The following is a 21,652-nucleotide window of genomic DNA, read 5'->3' on the forward strand; positions in this document are numbered from 1 at the left end:
GAAATACACATTTTTCCCTAGCGACCATTGTTTGAAAGGGGGTCACTGACAGGCCTGTTGGCCTGCGTGACTGGGGCTTTAACAATCATTTTGCCAGCGGCTGCCATCAACCTCCAGCAACTACCCATAACCAGTCAGGCAATACTAATTTTCCCCTCACGACGAAAGATTACTAGATTGTCACGGACAGTTCTCTAGGCCGGTGTGATTGGGGCCTTATTCATACCATGACTGTCACATGTCCAAAATGATAGACAAGTTAACATCAGAGGGTTAATCACATGTCTGCAAAACATCAAAAGGACTGACTGGAATTAGCCTCAAGTTGTCATTTGAGCAACTGCAGTTTTTGGCACTCCCACACTGGCTTAATTTTTGAGCCCCAAAAGTTGGTAATACTTGATGACTTGTCACTGATGGTATTTATTTAACGTTATCAGGAGAAAAACATTGTTTATTCATCAAACCAGTCGACTTTGGTCAATTAGCAACTTTAACATTTTGATAATGCACATAGGACAATGACAACAAAAGGTTTATGGTCTGTATGAAATAAATAGCAACTTTGCCCATTTACAGCTTGGCTGAATAAAACAAAAACAAGAGGGTTAATCTTCATATTAAAAAGGTATACAGATGAGCTGTGATACTCATGAACTCACTAATTCCTCAACAAAAATGCTCTCCTTTTTAAATAAAGCTTTTCAGTTTTAATATGTACCTTCAAGAGCCTGTTATAGTTAAATAAATAGAATGCTTTCCATTTTTAACATGCACATCCAATTTGCCTGGGGAAAGTATTTACACTTCACTGATACTACTTGTCCACCAAATTCTCCACTTTTGTCTCAGCTAAACAGTTCTTTCTCTCATACATACACAAATGTACAGTCACTCTTGCAGACATGCTGCACCTATTTACTATTAACACAATATCTAAACCTATGGAAAGTGATCAAAATGCTAACGGTGAACATGGAATCCCATGTAGTGTGAAAGAAGAAACAGTCCAAACACCACATCTTAACTGGGGGAGGAAGGGAGGGAGGGGGGAGCTTACAAAAACTTTTTGTTTACAATTGATCATGCACTGTATAAATTCTTTGTGTTATTTGGTTTGAGAGTGTGTAATCAGTGGCTTCAATATCTACTTATTTCCTTTAAGTGAACAAAGAAAAGAGTAATATTTCCTGTGACAAATAAGCAATCCTACCAAATAATCTCTAACAATATTTAAGTCTTTCCCCCAGGAATCGTCACTGTCCTACAATAAGTGGTTTTACTATCTTTTCAGTAAGCTTCCACACATAACCAGGAGCTACTGCAAGGAGGTGTTTCTTCTGTCATGTCCATGTTAGCGTAGGTCCTGGCCATCCATCGTTCTTCAGGTTGAGATGGGCAGTTTATTCTGCGCTAATGTTAGCTTCCTCTTCTGTTTTCATGACGCAAAATAAGAGTTCTGCATGGAGTAGAGGCGGTCGATGGGGTTCCCCACGCGGGCCTGCAAGGAGTTGACTTCTGACGATGCCATGAAGCAGTCACTGAGGCTGGTTAAGGACGTGTCACTGTCTATGTCATGGAATGCAGAATCATTACCTGCAGAGAGCGGATACGGAAAAAGCCGTCAGGATTCAGAGGCAGAGGCGTCATTCAAAGAGCACAACACCCTACTCTGGCTGCGAAATCGGTGTAATCTTGTATTTGAGATTTATAGACGCGTTGGGAAATTATAATTACTAATAGTCCCTTTGAGAAACTGCTGTTATGTGTCATCACAAATGTGAGAACTGTTTTGTTAGATATCATCAAAGCTCACTTTTTGCTGCGCTCACTGGGACAATTGCGGTCTGTGAGGGAGCATGTAAACAAGGGGCATCCTCCTAAAAGATCTGGTTAATAGCAACTGTTTACGCCTTTCATAAAACCTCAACATGTTATTTCTCTGGAGGGAATAGTTAACTTTATTACACTCTGGATCTTAATGATAGTGTTGCACAAAATGGGGACAGTGTTTTGAGACATATCTTTTAATGCCTTGCCAATATTGTTCTTTTCCCCAAACCAAAGGAGAGTGATGAGACTGGGGATTTGGTTCTTACTACCGAAGAGAACTAAATGGAGGCAAATTATAAGGAAGTTATGAACTTCAGGAAATGGTCCCTCTGGGACATGTTGAGGACATCGCTCGAAAATGTGTTATTCCAGTTACATCCTGTGGACTAACACTTGATTGACTGATTTTTTCTTTTTTCTTTCCCCCCCTCCCGCCTTTGTTTGCGCTCTAATTCCTTCCTTTATCAAACAGAAATCTGAGACTTGTTGTTTTCCAATTCTGATTCATTAGCTCACACGGTCTTCAATCATTATTTGCAGGGCATTTTATCTTAAGCTGCCCACATAGACCACATGTTTTTACCAACATTCGGAAACATCATCAGTAACGGGGCTGGGGGCAAGGAGTTAAAACCATATTAAACAGATTTGAAATTACACTTCAAAACCCAACGGCTTATGAGAACACTTGTGTTATCTCATGTGGGAGGAGAAGCTGCTCGTTCTTCTCTGTGAGCAACTTAAATCAGGGGGCTGTGGCCTGAGCACATGTCCCACACTGGGGAGCTTTGAGGTTGATCAAGGGACAGGCATGTGTGCGCTTTGTAAGCAGCAGTGGGGTTTTTGGGGGGTGTAGTAGTGTGTGTGTGTGTGTGTGTGTGTGTAAGGGAGGTGTGGGGGGTGGGGTAGATGCTCACCATATGGGTTCATATGGTCCCCGGGCATCTGTGGGGGGGTGAGCCCCTGTTGGAACGGGTCTGTGCTGTAACCATTCTGATCCATGGCGACCAGCTGCTGCTGCGGCGGAGCCAGCGGTGTGAAGGAGTTCATCATCCCTTCCATTCGATTAGACATCACCTCTGCAAGGCAATGAAAGCAAAGGGGGAAAGTTAATACAGCCAACAAGAAGACTTCAGATGAGTGCAAAATATTAAATGCCACTACGCAAACCGGGTCCACAAAAAGCTGGTGACACTGACCAAGAGAAAACCAAAGAGTAGGTACTTCCTGATAGATTCCTATTTGTACCCCAAATATGTGGATTGCTCGCCCTTGTTGTTTTTATGGAAACATACGGTAGTCCTCGCTGTGGCTTCTCTCCCATTTCCCTCTACAAACAATGCTCTTGGCTAACTGAATGTGGGACACAAAGTTCTTGTGGCTTCATCACTGGAGCCCATCCCCATTCGCTTTCCTTTATAGTGGTTAGGTGAAATGATGATGATTCATTTCATTTGGCTTCCAAACTGAATTTCCATTTTACCCTTCATGTGAAGTGCCCTTGTTTATACAGTGACATATTTGTAATTTGTAATTCAGCATCAGTAGCAAATACAGCTTTGATTAGAGCGCAGCGTAAGCGAGAGAAGAAAAGTTCCTGTTATGAGATTAAGCAATTGGTACACATTCTCCCTATTCCGATGTCAACATCAACAACAAACTATTGCCGCGATACAAACACTCTTGACCTACTTGGAGATATGTACAAATATCACTTTAAGCTTGGGGCTGCCGGAGACAATGGGCCTCCATTGTGTTTGCAGGGTATGTGGAGCATCGTACCTTGGCCAAGTCTTTGAGAATTCTGTTGTTCTTGTTGTTGCTGCTGTCTTCTTGCCAACTTCTTCATCTGAAACGAAGGAGTCAAAGTTGTGAGGAACTCCCAAAACTAACATGCTCTCTTTAATTTAAAAAGGATGCTCCTCGCTCTTCACCCTTGAATGAACTGCATAAAATCTGTATCTGAGCGCACTTCATTGTCAAATATCAAAGGTTTTCACAAGATAATCATCAGAAAAGAGGAGGGCGTAGACATTTAATGCAAGAGTGAGCTAGATTTGCAGCTCCTTGCTCTTTTGCATTTGCAAAAGGAATGCAGTGATAAGTTTAACACACATAGTTGTGGTGATTTACTAGCTGAACTCTAAAATGGACCGAAGCTGCTTTTTTTGGGAGTGGGTAGGGTAAGGACACAAAATGCAATTTGTTTTGTGGTATTTGCTCTCACCTTAGCTCTCTGGTTCTGAAACCACACCTGGACCACCCGAACACTGAGTCCTGTCTCTGCAGCCAGAGTCTCCCTCACCTGAAAATCCAAACAAAATACTGTGAGCATCACACAAAAAAATGAAACGCTTCACAGCCCTCTGAAATCCCGTTCCGCCTTAACATAACTGCCACAGTTCCTAACAGCCGCACTGCCTCTTTGATTTGCTTTTAAGTCAACGCTGACTGAATGCAGTGGTCTTTTTGGACCTACTGGTTATTGCCGCTTCAAAGTTCGGACCGAGTGCAGCGCCTGTTTTAGGGCCCGGGCTATGGAGGGAGTTCTCCTATCTCAGTGTGACATTTGGTGCAGACGGAGTGCGTTACACCAGACTGCCTCAGTTAACACAGAACAGAATGCTGCTTGCCACTTCAAAGCTCAGCTTTGAGGTGGGGGAGATTTTTTTAATTTGAGAATTTTATTTGTCAAACTACTGTAGGGCTCGTGGTTCGCATCTCAACTTCTATCTAAACCCTTACCAGGGAATTAAAAAAACATAAATCTCAGATTTTCTTTACTCAGTTGCAGCTGGTTATTAAAGCTTTGTCTTACCTTTCTGCAGGGCTTTGAAGAGACCTCAAAAGAAGCCTTAAAGGCCCGTCTCTGTTGAGTGGTCAGAATGGTTCGTGGTCTTTTCGGCCTCCTTGGATCCTTGCTGTCATCCCCCTTCCCCTGGCTCCCTATGCCTTTCTCTGGCTTGATGTCCAACTCCTCATCGTCACTTTTCTCTGTAAAGAGAATCAGTTCTCTGTATCATGAGCACAAGCTTGAACTGGCTACACCCTTCTTTTTTTTGTCTATGACAGTCTGCTGATAAATATATTTTCATTCTTCCCTATTTCAAGAGATTCACACACCACAAGTGCCTAATCAAAGTAGACACATGTGTTTTTGATACATTATCAATTTATTACAAAAGGAAAAGGCCTCATGTATGATTAGACCTACAGACATCTATGGAAAGCACAGTGAAATATGCACATTTGTCACTGAACTGGACACGATGTCACTAGTAAATTATTACTCTCAGCTTTCTCTGATTTACACAAAATCAATCTCTGATAAGAGTACTACATCAAGTGCAACATGAAACAGGCAATGAGTACATATGGGAAATGCATCTCCTGCAACACAATATGTAAGATAGTCTCGATTCAAACTTAACCTTAAAATAATGACGGAATTTATACACTTTGCTAAACTTTAACTGTCAAGGGCAGGATATTAAAATCTGGGTCAGTAAAATTGCTGTCATTTATATATATATATGTGTTCAGACGTTAAATTGGGACAGAGCTGTCTGTTGGGAAGCCCCACCATATTCACTTTTCACTGTTATCAGGGAATATTATGACAAGCACCCACTGATATTGCTTAGGCGAGATAATGTCCATTTTGCTTCACAGTTTTTACTTGTTCCAGTGAAGTCACCTATCTTTCTGATGCAGCAACCCACTGCATTCATGGTGTCACAGACTATATAATAATATAACAGTTATTTAAATAAAATGCAACATGAACAACTGTAAACATAATGGAACAAAAAGAAGGACTATATTTCACAGAACTTGAATTTGTATTCTTCTGTCTAATTCTTAAAAGAATAGCAACAATTTCATCACTAATTTATTTACACCATTAGCTCTATCTGGATTTAGAGTAATTAAAATTGAGCAAAATATAAATAATTAATGTTTCATAGAGTTTTCCGTTTCCTGAGACCTGATTTTGTTTAATAACTGAAAATAATTGACCTCCTAATCTGCTTCCACAACCTATCAGTTAATTATACTAAATACTATTTAAAAAGAGGCAGGCCCACTGAGTAAAGAAAGCATTTCCATCAAGCTAAGCTAAACTGTGAAGCCAGCAAGCATGGTTTGAACAGAGTATCAGACCAACTCAAATAAGACAGTAGTTTGAAAGCTAATGTACTGAATTGCAAGTTGTAATAGGCTAAATATCTGCACATGATGCAATATTATATAATGTAACACCACATAATGCTTTATACATAAACTGGTTTGGGCTGGTCACATCCTTTAGCTGATTGCTAGTAGATGATGAAAAAACAAAAAACAAATGACAATAGAATTATTATTCAGTTATTACATTTAATATATTTTTTTCATATGAGGCTAAAAGCAAGTGTTTACAAATCAAAACTACAATTGCTGTTAACAAACCCCAATGACTCTGGGGTCTTCAGGGCGCATGCTTGATGGCTTATTGTCTCCTGTCATCTGGTTCTGATATGTAACCACTGAAAACCTACATTTCATCTGCCACATGCCGAGGTTAACCTCTATTCATGTCAACATTTTCTCCATCTTTAAATTCTGAGACATGCACAAAAGACATGCCTGTGCGATACACTGGGATACAAGCAAACGAGGAAGACGTGGAGCAAATATTCCCACAAGTTGACAAAAGTTGACACAGGCACAGATGTATTTGACAAATTCCCTGCTTTTGTGCATGTTTAAATGCGAGCCAGATGGTAGTGAACAGCGAGGCTTGGCAAGATGCCTCAATGTGTATGGAGGCTATAGGAGAGGAACACTAGAGCTGATAAGAGTGGAGGTGCAGGCTTTCTGCAGAAAGGCCTCAAATCCCTCTGTCACTCACCGTGATACAGTGATTTAATTCTTTCCAGCACCAGATCCTGCCCACGCATGGAGCACCATTAATACAGGGTGGCTTGGCTTTGTCCTGTTTTCACTTCCTACTGTATCATAAACTTACGCTCCCTGCTCGAATGAATGCTACAAAATCAGCCACTGAAAAGCTGCAGATGGAGCCACGCTAGACTTTTTACGGCCTGGGCTGTAAGCAAGACCTCAGATGTCAGATGTCAATACATCTAGTATCTAGAACTGCTTTATTCCTTTGCTATTAACAAAACTAAAACTAAATCCAGTAAGATTCAGAACCAGGTTCCTCGTGGAGGACGTCTAAGTTGCCACAGCTGTGATGGGACAGAGCATACAGAATACAACACCCTGGTGCCATTTGACGATCGCACCACAGTGTTGTTCTCACTCTTGTGTGAGAGGGTGCAGAAGGCTCACCTGAGTCTGAGTCATCCGGGCTGACCGAGCTGAGTAAGTCTTTCTCCCTCTCGTAGTCAATCTTGCAAAGCAGTTGACCCTCCTTCAGAACAAACTCGTCGCCCTTCCTCAGCTGGCGGTCGCACACGCAGCAGCAAAAGCAGTTCAGGTGGTAGACGCACTCCAGAGCACGCATCACAAACTCTGTGGGGGCGATTTTCTCCATGCAGCCGCTGCACTTGGTTGCAAACAACCTATAAAGCAATAAAAGAGAATATGGTAGGAAGTGTGGTGATTTAAACAGAACACCCAAACCGAATTTTGCTGTTCAAAGCAGCACTTGTGAAAAAGATAAAAATAACACAAGTAAAAAAACATGCAGTTTCTAAATGGAGGTATTTATTGTTAAGGGGGAAAGAAAATCCAAAGCTACGTGACCCTGTGTTAAAAAGTGATTGCCCCATAAGCCTAATAACTGGATGCAGTCAAGCATCTTTTACAGCATTGTGCAGGAATTTTGGCCCACTCTTCTTTGCAGAATTGTTGTAATTCAGCCACATTGAAGGGTTTCTGAGCATTAACCGGCTTTTTAAGGTCGTGCCACAGCATCTTAATCGGATTCATGGTTAGGGCTTAGGTCACTCCAAAGTTTTTTTTAAGCCATTCAGAGGTGGACTTGCTGGTGTGTTTTGGTTACCTTTGTCTAATATTAAAATTTGTTGGATGACCGGAAACATCTAAAGTGTGACAAATATGCAAAACACTAGGAAATCAGTAAGGGGGCAAACACTATTTCACACCACTGTATACTTACATCTGGTTTCTGTTTCAGTATCTTGGTCCTGTGTAGTGTCCAGCTCATTTGGCCTTACAAAATATTTAACAATAGCCTGGAAGGATTTATGACAAATTATTATTCACACTTCCATAAACATAGTCCCATCTAGCCTGTTTTGGTGTTTTGGATGTAGTTATTTCAACTGCCAGGGAACTTCTATAAATCTCACCAAAACAAAGGCTCGAAACCAAGCATAACAAAGCTTCTTCAATTGGATCTTATCAAACGAATAGTTTGTCTAATCACTGCGCAAAGGACAATGAAACACAAAATGTAATCCATCCTCGGCAACACCAACATAAAAAAGAAATAGACACTGCTTTATATATCTGCCTACCTTAATTGCCAATTGTAAAGTTCTACTTCTTAACTTTTGCATTCGGTGTTAATTAGATTTTTCTGCATTGTAATCATCTTTAATTTGAATGTAATTTCTAAGCGTTGGTTTCCCTCCACCGTTCCTTATATCTTAAGATTTATTTGAAAGTATTTATGTGCCACATCAAGTTATCTCAACAAACATAATTTAAATTTGGAAACTGAAAATATTGCAGGGACCTCTCTCACCCGACAGTAATTACGTGCATGATGAGAGTTGAAGCTATTCTTCCTCGGGGACCTGAATGTTCAACAGGTCTTACCAACTTACATCTCTGCCTATCTGCTAACTACAGTGTTACAGTGTTTGCCGTTCAGCGAAAGAGGTGCCTCCTTTGGCAGCTAGTCATCTGTTAAAATTTTAGGCTGAGCCCAGCCTTGCATCATTCCAAGTGAGCTCAGTCATGGGGACTGACCCCAACCCCCTCACAAGCCTGACCAACCCCCCCCCCAAAAAAAAACAGGCTAGATCATGCTCTAGTGCAGCAACTACTAAACCCTGATGATCTTAATCAAGCCTTTGTTGGCAGTTTATGCATTTCTTTCATATCCACACAATGCTCTATATGCATCAGATATCATATCATGATTCATTGCTGGTTAGTGGGTCTGGTCTGTCTGTATCTCATCTTACCGTCTAATATCATGCCTCTGTGGTGCAACACTGCCTCTATCACCATTTCCTAGACAACACTTCCATCTTCTTTTATGTGCTTTCAGGAAGATGTTTGCATTGTTTTATTGGTGACTGAGTGGCATTTAATTTGCCCTCCGTTGTTTAGAAGAAGCCACATTAAATGGAGCAAGGAGGCAGGGAGTGTGGTTGATCTTGTCCAGCCGTAAAGCTGGATTTATTAGTGGCCTCTTTGTTTGCCCTGGTCTGGAAGACAGCTGGCAACCGCCTATCTATTTGTGGTGAACATCTATTTCATTGTGCAAGGCAGGGAGGTAGTGAGAGGAGCAATTGACATCATCTGCTGGTTCGGGACGGGGTTGAGCGATAGTGATGAATATAATGTGTAAATATGAGAAGAGGGGAAACCAAAGGGTGGTTTTGTTATGGTAATGTTGTTATAGGTACTGATTGAGTAGTGATATGGTGTGTGCGTGCGTGTGTGTGTTCACACATGTAAATGCATTTGTATGAACAGCTGTGTGCACGCTGGTAGCAAGTTTGGTTTTTGTTGTTGCCTCTGCAGCTTTCTAAAATAATTGCTTCACTGCTGCTCATCAGATCGCAATCGGGAGAGCTACATTTTATAACATCGTAATCACTTCACAACAATTAATAGCCTATTTTACTAGTTTTGAGATATCCATCCATCTATTCATCATAATGAGCATTACAACCTGGATCGGTAAGCTAAGGACGGTTAGACAGAGCATCTTCTTTTCTTTATAAAACAACAGAGATGTCAGCCCAGGCACTCTCTGGGTTCATAAAATCCTTTAATCTTTCATTTATTACAATAAGTTAAGAAGATTATTATTGAACTATGGAAAAACCTCTAGGATAATCCCCTGAAAAAGAAATTTCGGCATGTTTCTCAAACAAACATGGATCTTGTTTAACTGACCTGCCAACCTGGATTGGTTTTCTAAACAAACTACCCAGTTTGGCTTATAAAAAATAAATTAGAAAAAACATTTAGAACATTAGAAAACATTTTAAACACTGACTTATTCCCGCAAACGGCGCATTAATAGGCCAGTTTCTAGGTTTTAGAAGGATCGTTATAGGCTGGGCTCATCTTAAGGAGGCGATGAGTTTGTCAAGACAAAGTTCCCAGCTCTAAGTCTGTTTGGCTAAAGGTTGCCAGCTTAGGCTCAGAGAGAGTGCAAAAAGTTGAGGAAATGACTTATTAGCGCGGTTTTGATATGTCCAGCACTCCGTATTCACCTACGACCGCTCTCTAAAATCTTCTCATCTAGATGAAAACATTCTCATTCAGCCCTCTTTCCTTTCTTCTTTCTCCTTTGCCGAGTCTAATCTTGTAAGCCATTATTTTTCTATTTCCCCTCTCTGTCACTTTGCATTATTTTTGCTGCTGTAATTCCCATTCGTCCCTTCTGGAATCTTCCTGTCCTGCTTTGTCCTCGGGTCTAATCCGGACTTTCTGCCTGTTTTCAGTCCCCGGTCCCCATTCTCAGTGGGGTTCAGATGGAAAAGCCATGCATGACGCCCCTTCTATGGCAACCACACCTCCACAGGAAGGCAACGCCGACTTTTCGGATGGGCAGAGAAGGCCTTTGAGAAGCTGGCAGCAGAAGTAAATCCTTCTCTAAGGAACAAGGAGAATTAGCAGGGAGCAGTGGACTAGGGATTTAACCCTACCCCTCTCCTTTGAAAGGCACAGTCAGTCCCACTCCTGCGGCTAGCCACAATCAAACAGAGGAGGAGTGGGGAGGTGGCAGCGGAGAACACAAACTCCCTGAATGACACAAGCAGTGGATTGTGGAGGAGCCTAATCCCACTTTAATACCTTTCCAAGTTCAGCTGCTAAAGAATGCTCTTTAAAACAACACCACTGTGTGAGCAGTGAAGGTTGACCAGAGGGAGGCACGCCATTCAACCTCCCTAACATTACCTGATTAGTGGTTTGAGGAACAGGCCGCTGCCAACAGGAGACAGAGAGGGAAATGTAAATGATTATTTTATATAGAGAGAGAAAAACATATCAACAGGCGGTATTTAACTGGAAACTGCACCAGGAAAGAGACACCGCTCCCTGCACTGATCTACAGGGATATTAAAGATATCAAAGAAGATGTAGCTGCGACTGAAAATCAGACCTGAACTGATTTAAGTGATCAATTACCACTTTGTCCCTCTAGCTGATCCCAGTGACCAATCACATTAAAGCTTGTATCCACCTAAAATCCACTTTCTGGACGTTGAGCTGCTTTCGGTAACTTGACTCCCAGTGTTGCAGAGGTGAACCAGCATCAGTATAAAAAGACACCACAAAGGGGACCACCAGCGCGACAGTCGCGTCCCGGCTCTCGCCTTTCCTCCTCCCACACCTGAGCGCACAGATCAAGTGATGAGACCCTCCTGTGTGGATCAATGGCCGCATCTCAAGCCAAGAGAACTGTCAATATTTACCCAGGCCTCCCCGGGACGGGACTCATAAATGAAAAGAAGAGGCCATCTCAGCACATACCTCACTCCCGGAGGAATCATTACATCCCTCTTTTTAATCCTGTGTCCACATACCTGTAATCCCTTGTCTGTTCTTTTTTTTTTCTAAGGTTGTCGCTCTCTCTCCGTGACAGATTATCACACTGCTGAGGCTTGTAAGGCTTGCAAGAAAATGCACAAAATGCAGCATCAACAACAGTAGATAGGACCCAACCCCCCAACCCCTTCACACACACGCACAAAGGACAATTATAAAGTGGGCAAAGGCCGGAAACAAGTGAACACTTAAAGTGAGTAAAGTGCAGCTGAGAAACGTCGGCCTCTGTGTCGTTCATCTTCTATCCTTTCTGTTTTTGCAAGCGCTTTGGAGAACTATCCACGCTCCCTTTGAGCAGATTATGGGCAACTTAAAGTGTGACAACATCTTAAGCTCTCACCACATGTTGCCAGTGATTGCCCTTCTACAGACATTACATTTAATGCTTCTGCTGCAGTGATAAGCATCAGGAGGACTGGATGGGATAAAAGGAAACCAGAAGAATAAGAGAGAAGGTTGGAGGGGGGCAGAGGGGATGAGTATGGAGCTGCTTATGCTGCTTGATAATCATGCTACATTTAGCAACACGTGCAATAGTCTCACCTAACTCCCCTTTTGCTATTGAACAACACTCTGAGAGACAGCAGAAGAATTTAGGAAAGAACAGCCAGAGCTATTATGTCACCACAGCCCTTCAAAGACAGAGGGGATGAGGATTATCCCGGCAGCAGCTGTAAGCTATTACTTTGAAGATGGGCTCTCGTGTTTGGGCAGGAAACCTGTGGCCATGCCAATCATGCAGAGGTGAGAGATGAGGCCTGTGAGGCAGGTCAGGAGAAGGCCCTCCGGACAGGATGGAGCAAATGACTTACTGGCTAAAGCTCAAGTCAGTCATTCCACAGACTGCCTGACACAGCTGATGAGCATGTTTCCAGGACTTTTTACTTTCAAGGCAGACTAGTTCACTTAAATTTTTTGGTGGTTATGCTCATGCACATTCTTGCTAATAAGTCTTTTTTTTTTTTTTTTTAACTTTAAAGCGAAATATGTGAGTAGAACCAGTGTCCAGGCAGACTACATTAGCAGAAATACTACAGCACAAACCAGGATAAAACCAGAGAATATATAAAAGATAGCAGTAGCCTTTGTGACCTCTCCCAGCAAAACATGATATTCGTTGTCTTTTGATCTAATGGGGCTCATAATATAAAAAACAAACGTCGTGATGTATTCAAACACAGCTGCCACTAGCGATTGAGGTGATAAAATCATTGAGGAAGTCTTTCCTTAGGTCATAAATCAAGTGATAAGTAGAGTCCTTTTCTCACTCACTTCCACAGAATCAGACTTCTATTTAAAAACAGTGGAGTTGCCCCCTGCTGGCAATAAGAAAGAATGCAAGTTTGTTGCAAGTTGCCGCTCCACTGGCTTAACTTTTCCATCACAGTGAATGAAATGGATATGGAAAAAGTTACTAGCAATAACATTTTACACTGACCAAGGTTTGTAGGTCAGACTGATTTCTGTTTAAATGCAGGAGAAGTCAGTTACCTGTGGAAATGGTTAGCTTGGTTCAACCAAATTAAAAATCCACCATTAAAAAACATGAGTCAAAAGGACAGAGCTTATCTGTTTTTGATGCGCTAATGCTACAGTAACATGCTGTAGCCCTGTTTTTATCTGATATTTATTTTCTCGCGGATCTCAAAGAATTATCTTGACAAACAGCTAGTATATCAAACGAAAAGCTTGTTTCTCCTTCACGTTTTCAGATTAAATCCTGTCCTGTTTGCTGAGTGAAAAGCACCAAACTAATCCGTCACAGCAGAGACTTTCCAAACTGTTGAACAGCCACTATTTTAGATTCTTTTTTTCACAAGACACGCCTTAATAAGGGATAATTGGTTTTGTAGCAACTGTATCAAGAGCTTTGGCCATAGAAGAAAACATTTGATCCCCAGATGTTTAGCTACATGTGAAAGGGAGGACGGCAAACCTTTTCAACTTCGTCTCAGCATTGTGAAAATTACTTTGCTATGTACATTTACGCTGACCTCTGCACGTGGCAGACACACAAGCCTAAAAATAATCTGAATTTGGCTGATACGAGTGTTTGATTGCTTGCAGAGGGGCCTAATGATAAAAGCAGATTCGAATAAGGGGGAGCCTGTACATTAACGCACCATATTTTTGTGTGTAAAGCAGATAAAGTATCATTGATTCTTTCACCATGAAAGGAGCCTGAAACAAACTTTCGGCCTGCGTGAGCAGTAAAGTGTTAAAAAGTAGTAGTGATGATGCCGTCTGCATAAACAACCTCTGTGGCTGACCTTGTTTCATAGTATCAGCATTTCTCTTTGGAGCATAGATTCATGGAGAGTAATGAAGCCAAATAAAAAGTGCCATCCTTCTGCTCCCAAAGGCCAGCTCCAGTCAGCTCTAAAAGCTGCTTAATCACCATCCCGTGCTTACTACATTAGCATAATAATGGCCTTTAAATTGAGGCTCTTTGTTTTTTAATTAAACTCCCAGCAGGTAAAAGTAAAACACATTAACGGGAAATGTGTACACCACTAATGGCCCAAAGGTGCCTTCTTCATCACGTAGCTCTGGCCACAGGGTTCTGCTTGTTTCCTGCACCGAAGCGCAGCACCGGCAGCCTGCGAGCTCACAGGGGAGGAATGAGACAAGCTGATTGCACTTGGCATAGCAAAGATAATAGCAGGAAGAGGTGTTCGATGTGTTCGTGTATGCATATATGCACCTGCCCTGCATCTCAGAGGGAGCGCGTGCGATAATAGCTGCTGAACAGAGCTACACTAAATCTGTAAAAAAAAAAAAAGGCGGATCTTACAGTGAATGTGGAGTCAAATGTTTCCAGGATCATCCATCCCACATGTCCACTATTGTGAAAATAAATACGGCCACTTTATTTCTATGGCAGCATGAGCTCCTATGTGCTGGAATGTACGGCTCCTCAGACGAGTCCCCCCGCACCCCCCCGCAAGGCTAGACGGACATCCCAGGCATATCTGTGTGTGAGGCTATACTGCACAGCTGCAAAAAGAAATCCTAACCCTTAAGTCGTTATTCAAATGATCTCATTCTGTGCGCCGTGCTCTTCACAGATTACACAAATCCCGAAATACAGTTAAGAGAGAACGTGTTGTTCTAACAGACTGCCTCTAAACATGCAGACCACGTCTCAGTTTTCCTCGACTATGCTCTAGTTGAAAACGAGCGTTTCTGCTGTGTGGTATCAAGCTATATGGCATACGACAGAGTCAGTGCCATGCCGTGTTCAAGCTCTGTCTTGCAGCATCAGTTTACCCAGTGCCTCTCTCCTTTACACCGATCTGCTAATGAGTCACTAGGAAAACAGCGTGGAAATAATCCTCCGCTGCCACACAGGTAGAACAAAGCTCATGGAGTGAAAAGGACAGTGTATTGGGCAGCAGAGGAGGCTAAGTACACATCTAAATACAAGAGTAAGCAGGCGAGCACACACGATGCTGTTTGGACAGCTGGTCTTCCTGAGTATGTAAAATGAGTGCAACATAGCATTTAAGTTCGGTTTTTAAAGCTCAGAGCAAACAATATGGTCACACGCCCCCGAGTGACAGCGTCAGTGAAGAAATTATGACACTGGAGATTTGGAGATTTATTCTTTTACTTATTCTTTAAAAACATTTTTTTTTAAAAAGACAGTAAATTAAAAGGCGGTTTATTCCGCCTCCTGTAAGAAGCCATCACTGATAGATTTGACAGCTTTACGACACAGACACGAGAAGCAAGTCTGGACTGCTCCTGCTGAGACACCCGTAAAAATCACTCGCACCCTTTTTGTATATGTTTTAATAGCGCTGTTCGTCCGTCCTCCTTCCAGGCTGATCTGCGTGAGGTGAAGGGGACTATAGTGCTTATGCAGGACTGCGATCGACTGCTGCTTCTGAGGGAGCGGGCAGAACGGCGAGAGCGATGGCTAGTGAGTGTAATGGCTATCAGATGTTATACGACTACAGTTTAGCTTTTTTTTTTCTTCGTAAGCAACAGTCAATTTGAAAAAGTTGCAGCAGCGAAAACAATTTGCATCTCACATCCAGTAAAATAACACAGATTAGATTAAATCATGATGTGCATAATTACAAGAGGTTTGAAACAGGGTCTAAAACACTTTACTTTCTTCATTATAAGAAAATAAATGGACTCGGCTTTCAGATTCAGCGCTGGAATGGTTAAAAAACAACATTTGGATTGGAGGGCTTTATAATTACTATTGACCCAGAGGTTCTGGGTCTAAGAAATAAAACAAACAGTAATATGAGGTGTTCAAAAGCACAAGTCTGCAAATATGCAAAGACAGGGTCTGGTGGAGAGCATCGCGCTTCGGCTTCTTTTCTCCGGCTCCTAATCTGTGGGCCTACACAATATTAAGACGGCTTTGGAGCCACTTGTGACCCAGCTGTGCACTAATGAAAAATTCCACAGCTCTGTGCGGAGGCCAGTGGAGCTTGACCCCTTTCCACCCTAAACCAAGCAATGTCCATCTTGAGGAGTTTACTAGGGCTCAAAGATACTAGATTAAAAGGTAGAAAAAGGAGAAAGAGAGACAATCTGGGAAAGTCTGGAAAAAAAAAGCCCTTATGTGCTTCCCATCCTTTTCTTCCTCCAGTCTTTAGTATATTGGTGTGGAGTAAAGTGTTTGCCCAGGTTTTAATGGGCAGAGATGATCTGGAGATCATTGTGACTGAGGATGGTTGCATAAGGGGGTCTCTGTTTACTTATCAGAGATTCGGCCTAAGCCCAAAATTACTTTGGAGCGAGTGAATGTGAGGCAACCGGGAATTAGACGTCGTTCACAAGATCCGGATCCATGTGTTTGTGATCCCTCTGCCCTTGATTCTCTGTGTCCGCGTCTCAACCGAGACAAAAGTCAGCACCATAGAAACAGATGTCTAAAGAACACCTAACATGAATGAGTCTGCTGACTGCACAAGCGTATACAGTGATAGCAAAGATGTTAACTACTTAGAAGGGTCAATAAGCAGTGAGAGTTTTTATAAGGATGTATACATTTTAGGCTTGTCTATCTTTCATTATCTTTTCTGTTTTTTCCTCCTCCTTTGCATTTATTTATCTGAACTTAAAGATAATTTAAAGAACGCCCACTCATCTACTTTACGTGCTATCATGTGGCCTCACAGATACACAGACATGCAGATAAGATCTAGGAAAAAAGCCAAGAAATGCAAAGGGGGGGGGGGGAGAGAGAGAGAGAGAGACAGACAGACAAAAAACACACAATGAAAGGAAGATGGATGAAAATATGGCTCACATAATTTCATAAGACTGTTTTTTAAAGAGCTAGTTGGGGATTTTAATTACTGTATAACATTGTTCACTGATATCAGAAGACAGTGGCGGCTGAACGATTGCAGCAGGATAGATCAGCAGAGCAGGATCGATAGCAGGCACTTTACCGGTCAACTCAAATTCTCATCAGAACGAATGATAATAATCCTCCTCTCCTGGGGACTCCGAATCATTGATACTCTCAAATTGTCACATACTTTAAAAGATAAGCGCGTTATTCCTTGAGGGAATGGACTGCAGAGCTAAACGTGCGGTGGGATTGAGGTGGCGCAAGGGTGAGAGGAGATAAAAAAGAAAAGAAAGAAAAAAAAAAGCAAATGAAAAATAAACATTGTTATTGAAAGACAGGATGCTCTAAGACCCGGGGGCTGCGGATTAGCATTCAGATTAGCATTCAAATAATATATTTGAATTTCTGATCAGCAATCCTCTTCAAAGAGCTAAATCCCAAGATTAGCAGGTGTTATGCTAAAAAGCTGTGTTTTTTTTTTTCCTTTTTTTTTGTCAGGAACGTAGCTACACTAGCCAAACAAATATGTCTTTGAGTGTGAAGAGCTGGCATGGATATGGTTGTAACCATGGCGACTGACTGGTAGTTAGGAGCCCTGGAGAAGGCTGCAGTGTTGGAATGTGTCAAACAGACAGAGGGGCGCACACACACCGCAGAGCAAACCAAAAACCTGCTGTTTCACTAAAGACCATCGGCTACATTATTGAGACCACCTACAAATTCCCAGGAGATTCAGGTCGAGAGCGAAAGAAAGGTCATTTTGCATCATCATATAAATATATTTAGATATAAATTTATTCTTTTCCAATTGGTTTGATTTAAGGATGCCTGGTCCAGCCAAGGAAGTCAGATATGAAAAATGATGAATTCATGCTTGTCTGGTTTCCACAGAAAGATGAATTGAAACAAAATCTGCTATCCTTTTTCCCTAACACATGTCCCTTTATATCACAGTATATAAAGCAGTGTAATGTTACCACAGTTTATGTTATATTTCAAGAGCTACACTATCAGCAGCAATGCAGTTAATAATATTTTCTAAATCTCTGTGGACTTGATGTTACTCTCACATGAAAAAAATGCTTTACATTTGTATAGGCTGAAAGTAGATTGAAACGCCCACTGCACGACTCCCGCGAAAGGACTTTATTTGCTCTGCGTAAGGCTACACATATCCACATAACACACGTGACATATTTCACCTCATGTTCATCAGTCAAGTAGGTGAGATGTGTGTTAAAATATGTAAAAAAAAATAGATAAATGAAACCAAATTCCTCACTGTATGCAAGATGCAAATGTGTGATGTTTTATGACATTACATGCGAAATGTGCACTTAAATTAAAATAATGTATCCAGAAAAGTGTCAAAGGACAAAATGTAACTAAATTCATTTCAGCTACAGTTAAGAATAAACTTTTAAAGACATGTTTTATGAATACAAAAACATATCAGGACACTGTATAATAAATCACAAAGCCTTTATTTTGCCGACTATAGTAAAATAACAAACGAGCTGCATATGTAACCGCAGTCTCAGAACTTTTTCAGTGTACTATCATAAGTAACTGTCCATGCCGATATGAGAGATTTTATTAATTTTAGTCATTCTAAGGGTCTAAGTTCCTCTACCAGCCATATAATTAACCAGTTTACAGCAAACATATTGAAGCAGCTACTGTGAGATTCAGTATGTATACCTGCGTGCAATCCTGCAGTATTAGTCCCTACGCTATTTTCTTTTCTTTCTTTTTTAGCTCTACCTTCCACACAAGATACAAATAACTCTAAAAGAACAATATAGGAATTGTCTGTACAGGCTGCAACATGCGTTGTGTACGTGGGTGTTTGTGTATTTAATCTTGAAAGGGAAATTCTCTCTCCATTGTAGCAGCTAATGTTACTGCGAAACTATTTTGTTCATGACTTAAAGTACTCAAGCATGCATTTTGCCCTGGGAGGTCTGGCAGAGGAGTTGTCTGATGCCCTCACTGCTTCTTTCTGTCTACTTTCCACTGTTTTTTTCCCACACACCCACCCACCCACACACGCACAACAAACATTTCTCTGTCATGTGGTTGGTGGAGTGTAAAATCTCATCTCTCCAGCTGGAAGAGAACCGGTTCTACAAAATTCCCTTTTCTTCACGTGGAGCCTCTAAGGCATGGAACGGAATGGCAAAGCATGGCACGGCACATCTGGTCCTCTCCCTGAACCGACCGGCAGTGTATCTGCATGGCCCCGCGGCGCTTACCTCGAGTCAACTCAGTGGCCTTACCACAGCCTCTTAGTGACTGCATTATGACCCCTAATAGAGCACTGACATGGTTTATTTTCCCTTTGCTTTGGCTCTGGTCTCGGCAAATTGACAATGCATTGTGCCGTAGCGCACAGAGCTACAGATGCCTCGACTCGGATGATTCATACATATAAGGCCCGCTTAAACAGCTTGATATGAATTCTCAAGAGAGTATGATGCGCAGCAGCTGTAGTTATGCATATTTGGCTGCGAACAAGGCCAATCTCACCGGTGCCCCAGCCACTCATTGTACACCCAATTCGGCTGATATGGATCCTTATTTGTCTTCAGAAGTGATGACAATGTCTCCCGCGACAGTGACACCCGTGGTCAGCCCTCTCAGCATGGAAAAAGGTTTGCATTCACCAACCAATTTTACACTCTCTTTGGGTCCAGGAGTGTCTTTGTGTGCTGGGGAGCAGCCCATTCTCCGTGGCTGTCTGAAAAAAGCAGCTGTTTCTATAACGCTGTGGCAGCACTTTATGTTGCAGAATGATAAATGAAGGGGACGAGGCAGAGCTGAGGTGCAGCTGAAGCATGCAGAAACAATGGCGGAGGAAGACCCGTGCGCTACATGGATATGCTCTGTGCGCCTTTCTCTTTCAGTCTCAACTTCACTCTTGCTTACCCACACACACACACACGCATTCACTCTCTCTCTCTCTCTGTAGGTTAGACTCTCGAGCTCAGCCATAGCCAGAGGTTATGAGAGCGTGTTGAAGCAAGGGGGGAGGCTGGGGGGTGGGCTAACAGAACTGACACGTCCCACCAGTCCCCGTACAGACCCAGGGGAGCGGGAGGTCGCGGTCGCTGTCCCACCGGGACCTGTCGCTCCTCTGTCCTCGGGGCAGTCATCTTCCTTTCCGCCACCGACCTAATGACAGAGCCCCGAGGCCTCATCACTCCACCTTCACCCTCCCCTTCCTCCTGCATCCCTCCCTCCACATCTCCTCCCAGCTCCACGCTTCTCTCAGTCTCCCTGTTGTCCTACCCAGGTGCCTGTCAGAGGGTGCCTGCTCTGCGACTGGTGTAGCTGTCCACATAAAGGAGATCCACCCCTGCTTCCCCCCCGCCACCCACCCTACCCCTTCTTCTCCCCATGGCCCCAGGCTCAGCCTTTCATTTTGAAGTGGCGCGGGCCAGCTCTGCACCAGCCTGGGTCCTCGGCCTGCAGCCTGCACCATTGTTTGGCCTCAGAGAAAGACTATTATTTCAACTCAATTTACTGTGAGTAAACACTGAGTGATAAGGCCCCCTGTCCTATCCTTCACATACACACACACACACACACTTTTTCTGATCCCTCCCTCCCTGACCGTGGGCTGTAATATACGCTGCCAACAAATCACTGCTCTCAGCCCGTTGCTATCACCGGCTTTAGAATGGAGCTTACTAATTCACTTTCCAACACAGATCAGAGGACAGGCCTCATGTGTTTCAGAATATGGCTCCACCACTGAGTGGCATTTAAAAGGACTTGTGGCCCTATGGTGGACTGTTATAAATTTTAAGTAACAGCATTCTCACATCCTTAAGATACCATTCACATGCTAAACCTGAGCTAATCTGGTGTGAATATGCAAAGACATCAGCCGGGAAACAGCGCGACAGTTTATTAAAAGAGAGCGTTTTAATCATTTTTCCACATCGGCGTTATGAAAGACGGCCCGTATGATGTATGGCTCATCGGAATAATCGTGATGGTGGCTTTTTGTGTTTTCTAGACAATGGATGCGGAGCGACTCGCAGCTGCAGGAGTGAGGCGCTGTGGCCAAGTTAACAATATTAGACTCCGCATGCAACCGAAGCAGCAGACTCGACTAAAGGTAAAATTCTTCACAGATAAATGTGAGGCTGGACTGATTTTTTTTTTCTGGTGGTGGAGCCTCTTTTGCTTTAACCTAAAAAAAAACGCCTTGCAAAGAGCCCTGTTCTGTTTTTCATTGTTTCACCACAGAAAAGCCCTCAGTCCCTCTTCTGAGTGAGGAACTGTACTATGTCTTAATTATACGGAATTATCAGCCAGCTTTAAATAGCAGTCGTTTGCACTGTCTTCGCCTTATGTGGCTAATACAATTATTGGGAGCCTACTTTATCTTAGGCAGAAAGAGGCTGACACAGTAGCACAACCTAATGCGATAAAAGCTTAGCATATCACGGCTTGATTCGAGGATTTTAAAGGTAAGTGTTTATGACAAGGTAATAATGCCTCATGCAAAAGGCTGGCCTGTAAATTGGTTAGTTAGGGCATGATGGATGAGGGGGAGCCTAACCTTATTTCCAATAGAGCCTCTTGATTTCTAGAGCTGAGGATAATGAATTTGATTTAATTACACCATCCCCTCATCTAATTAAGAGTGGGAGAAATCTGACCCTGTGTGTAGTCTTAAAAACAGACACTACTTTGAACCATATGGACGTATCC

General features: G+C 42.5%; 1 protein-coding gene across 6 annotated transcripts in view; it reads right to left on the reverse strand.

The window, feature by feature from the left end:
- Window positions 1–309: 309 nt before the first annotated feature.
- The window catches only part of lmx1bb (LIM homeobox transcription factor 1, beta b), a 51,115-nt gene continuing 29,772 nt past the window's right edge, over window positions 310–21,652 (reverse strand). For all 6 annotated transcript variants that reach the window (XM_084946155.1, XM_084946160.1, XM_084946157.1 and 3 more), the window contains 6 exons: window positions 7,171–7,403; window positions 4,652–4,827; window positions 4,061–4,138; window positions 3,616–3,682; window positions 2,751–2,912; window positions 310–1,596 (listed from right to left, as the gene is read on the reverse strand). In XM_084946155.1, the coding sequence (XP_084802281.1) occupies window positions 1,439–1,596; window positions 2,751–2,912; window positions 3,616–3,682; window positions 4,061–4,138; window positions 4,652–4,827; window positions 7,171–7,403 (874 nt within the window). In that variant the 3' untranslated portion in view covers window positions 310–1,438. The remainder of the gene's footprint in view (window positions 1,597–2,750; window positions 2,913–3,615; window positions 3,683–4,060; window positions 4,139–4,651; window positions 4,828–7,170; window positions 7,404–21,652) is intronic.

This window comes from Perissodus microlepis, chromosome 12 (genome assembly GCF_051167445.1).
Source record: "Perissodus microlepis isolate ML-2025 ecotype Zambia chromosome 12, ASM5116744v1, whole genome shotgun sequence".
Classification (NCBI taxonomy): domain Eukaryota; kingdom Metazoa; phylum Chordata; class Actinopteri; order Cichliformes; family Cichlidae; genus Perissodus; species Perissodus microlepis.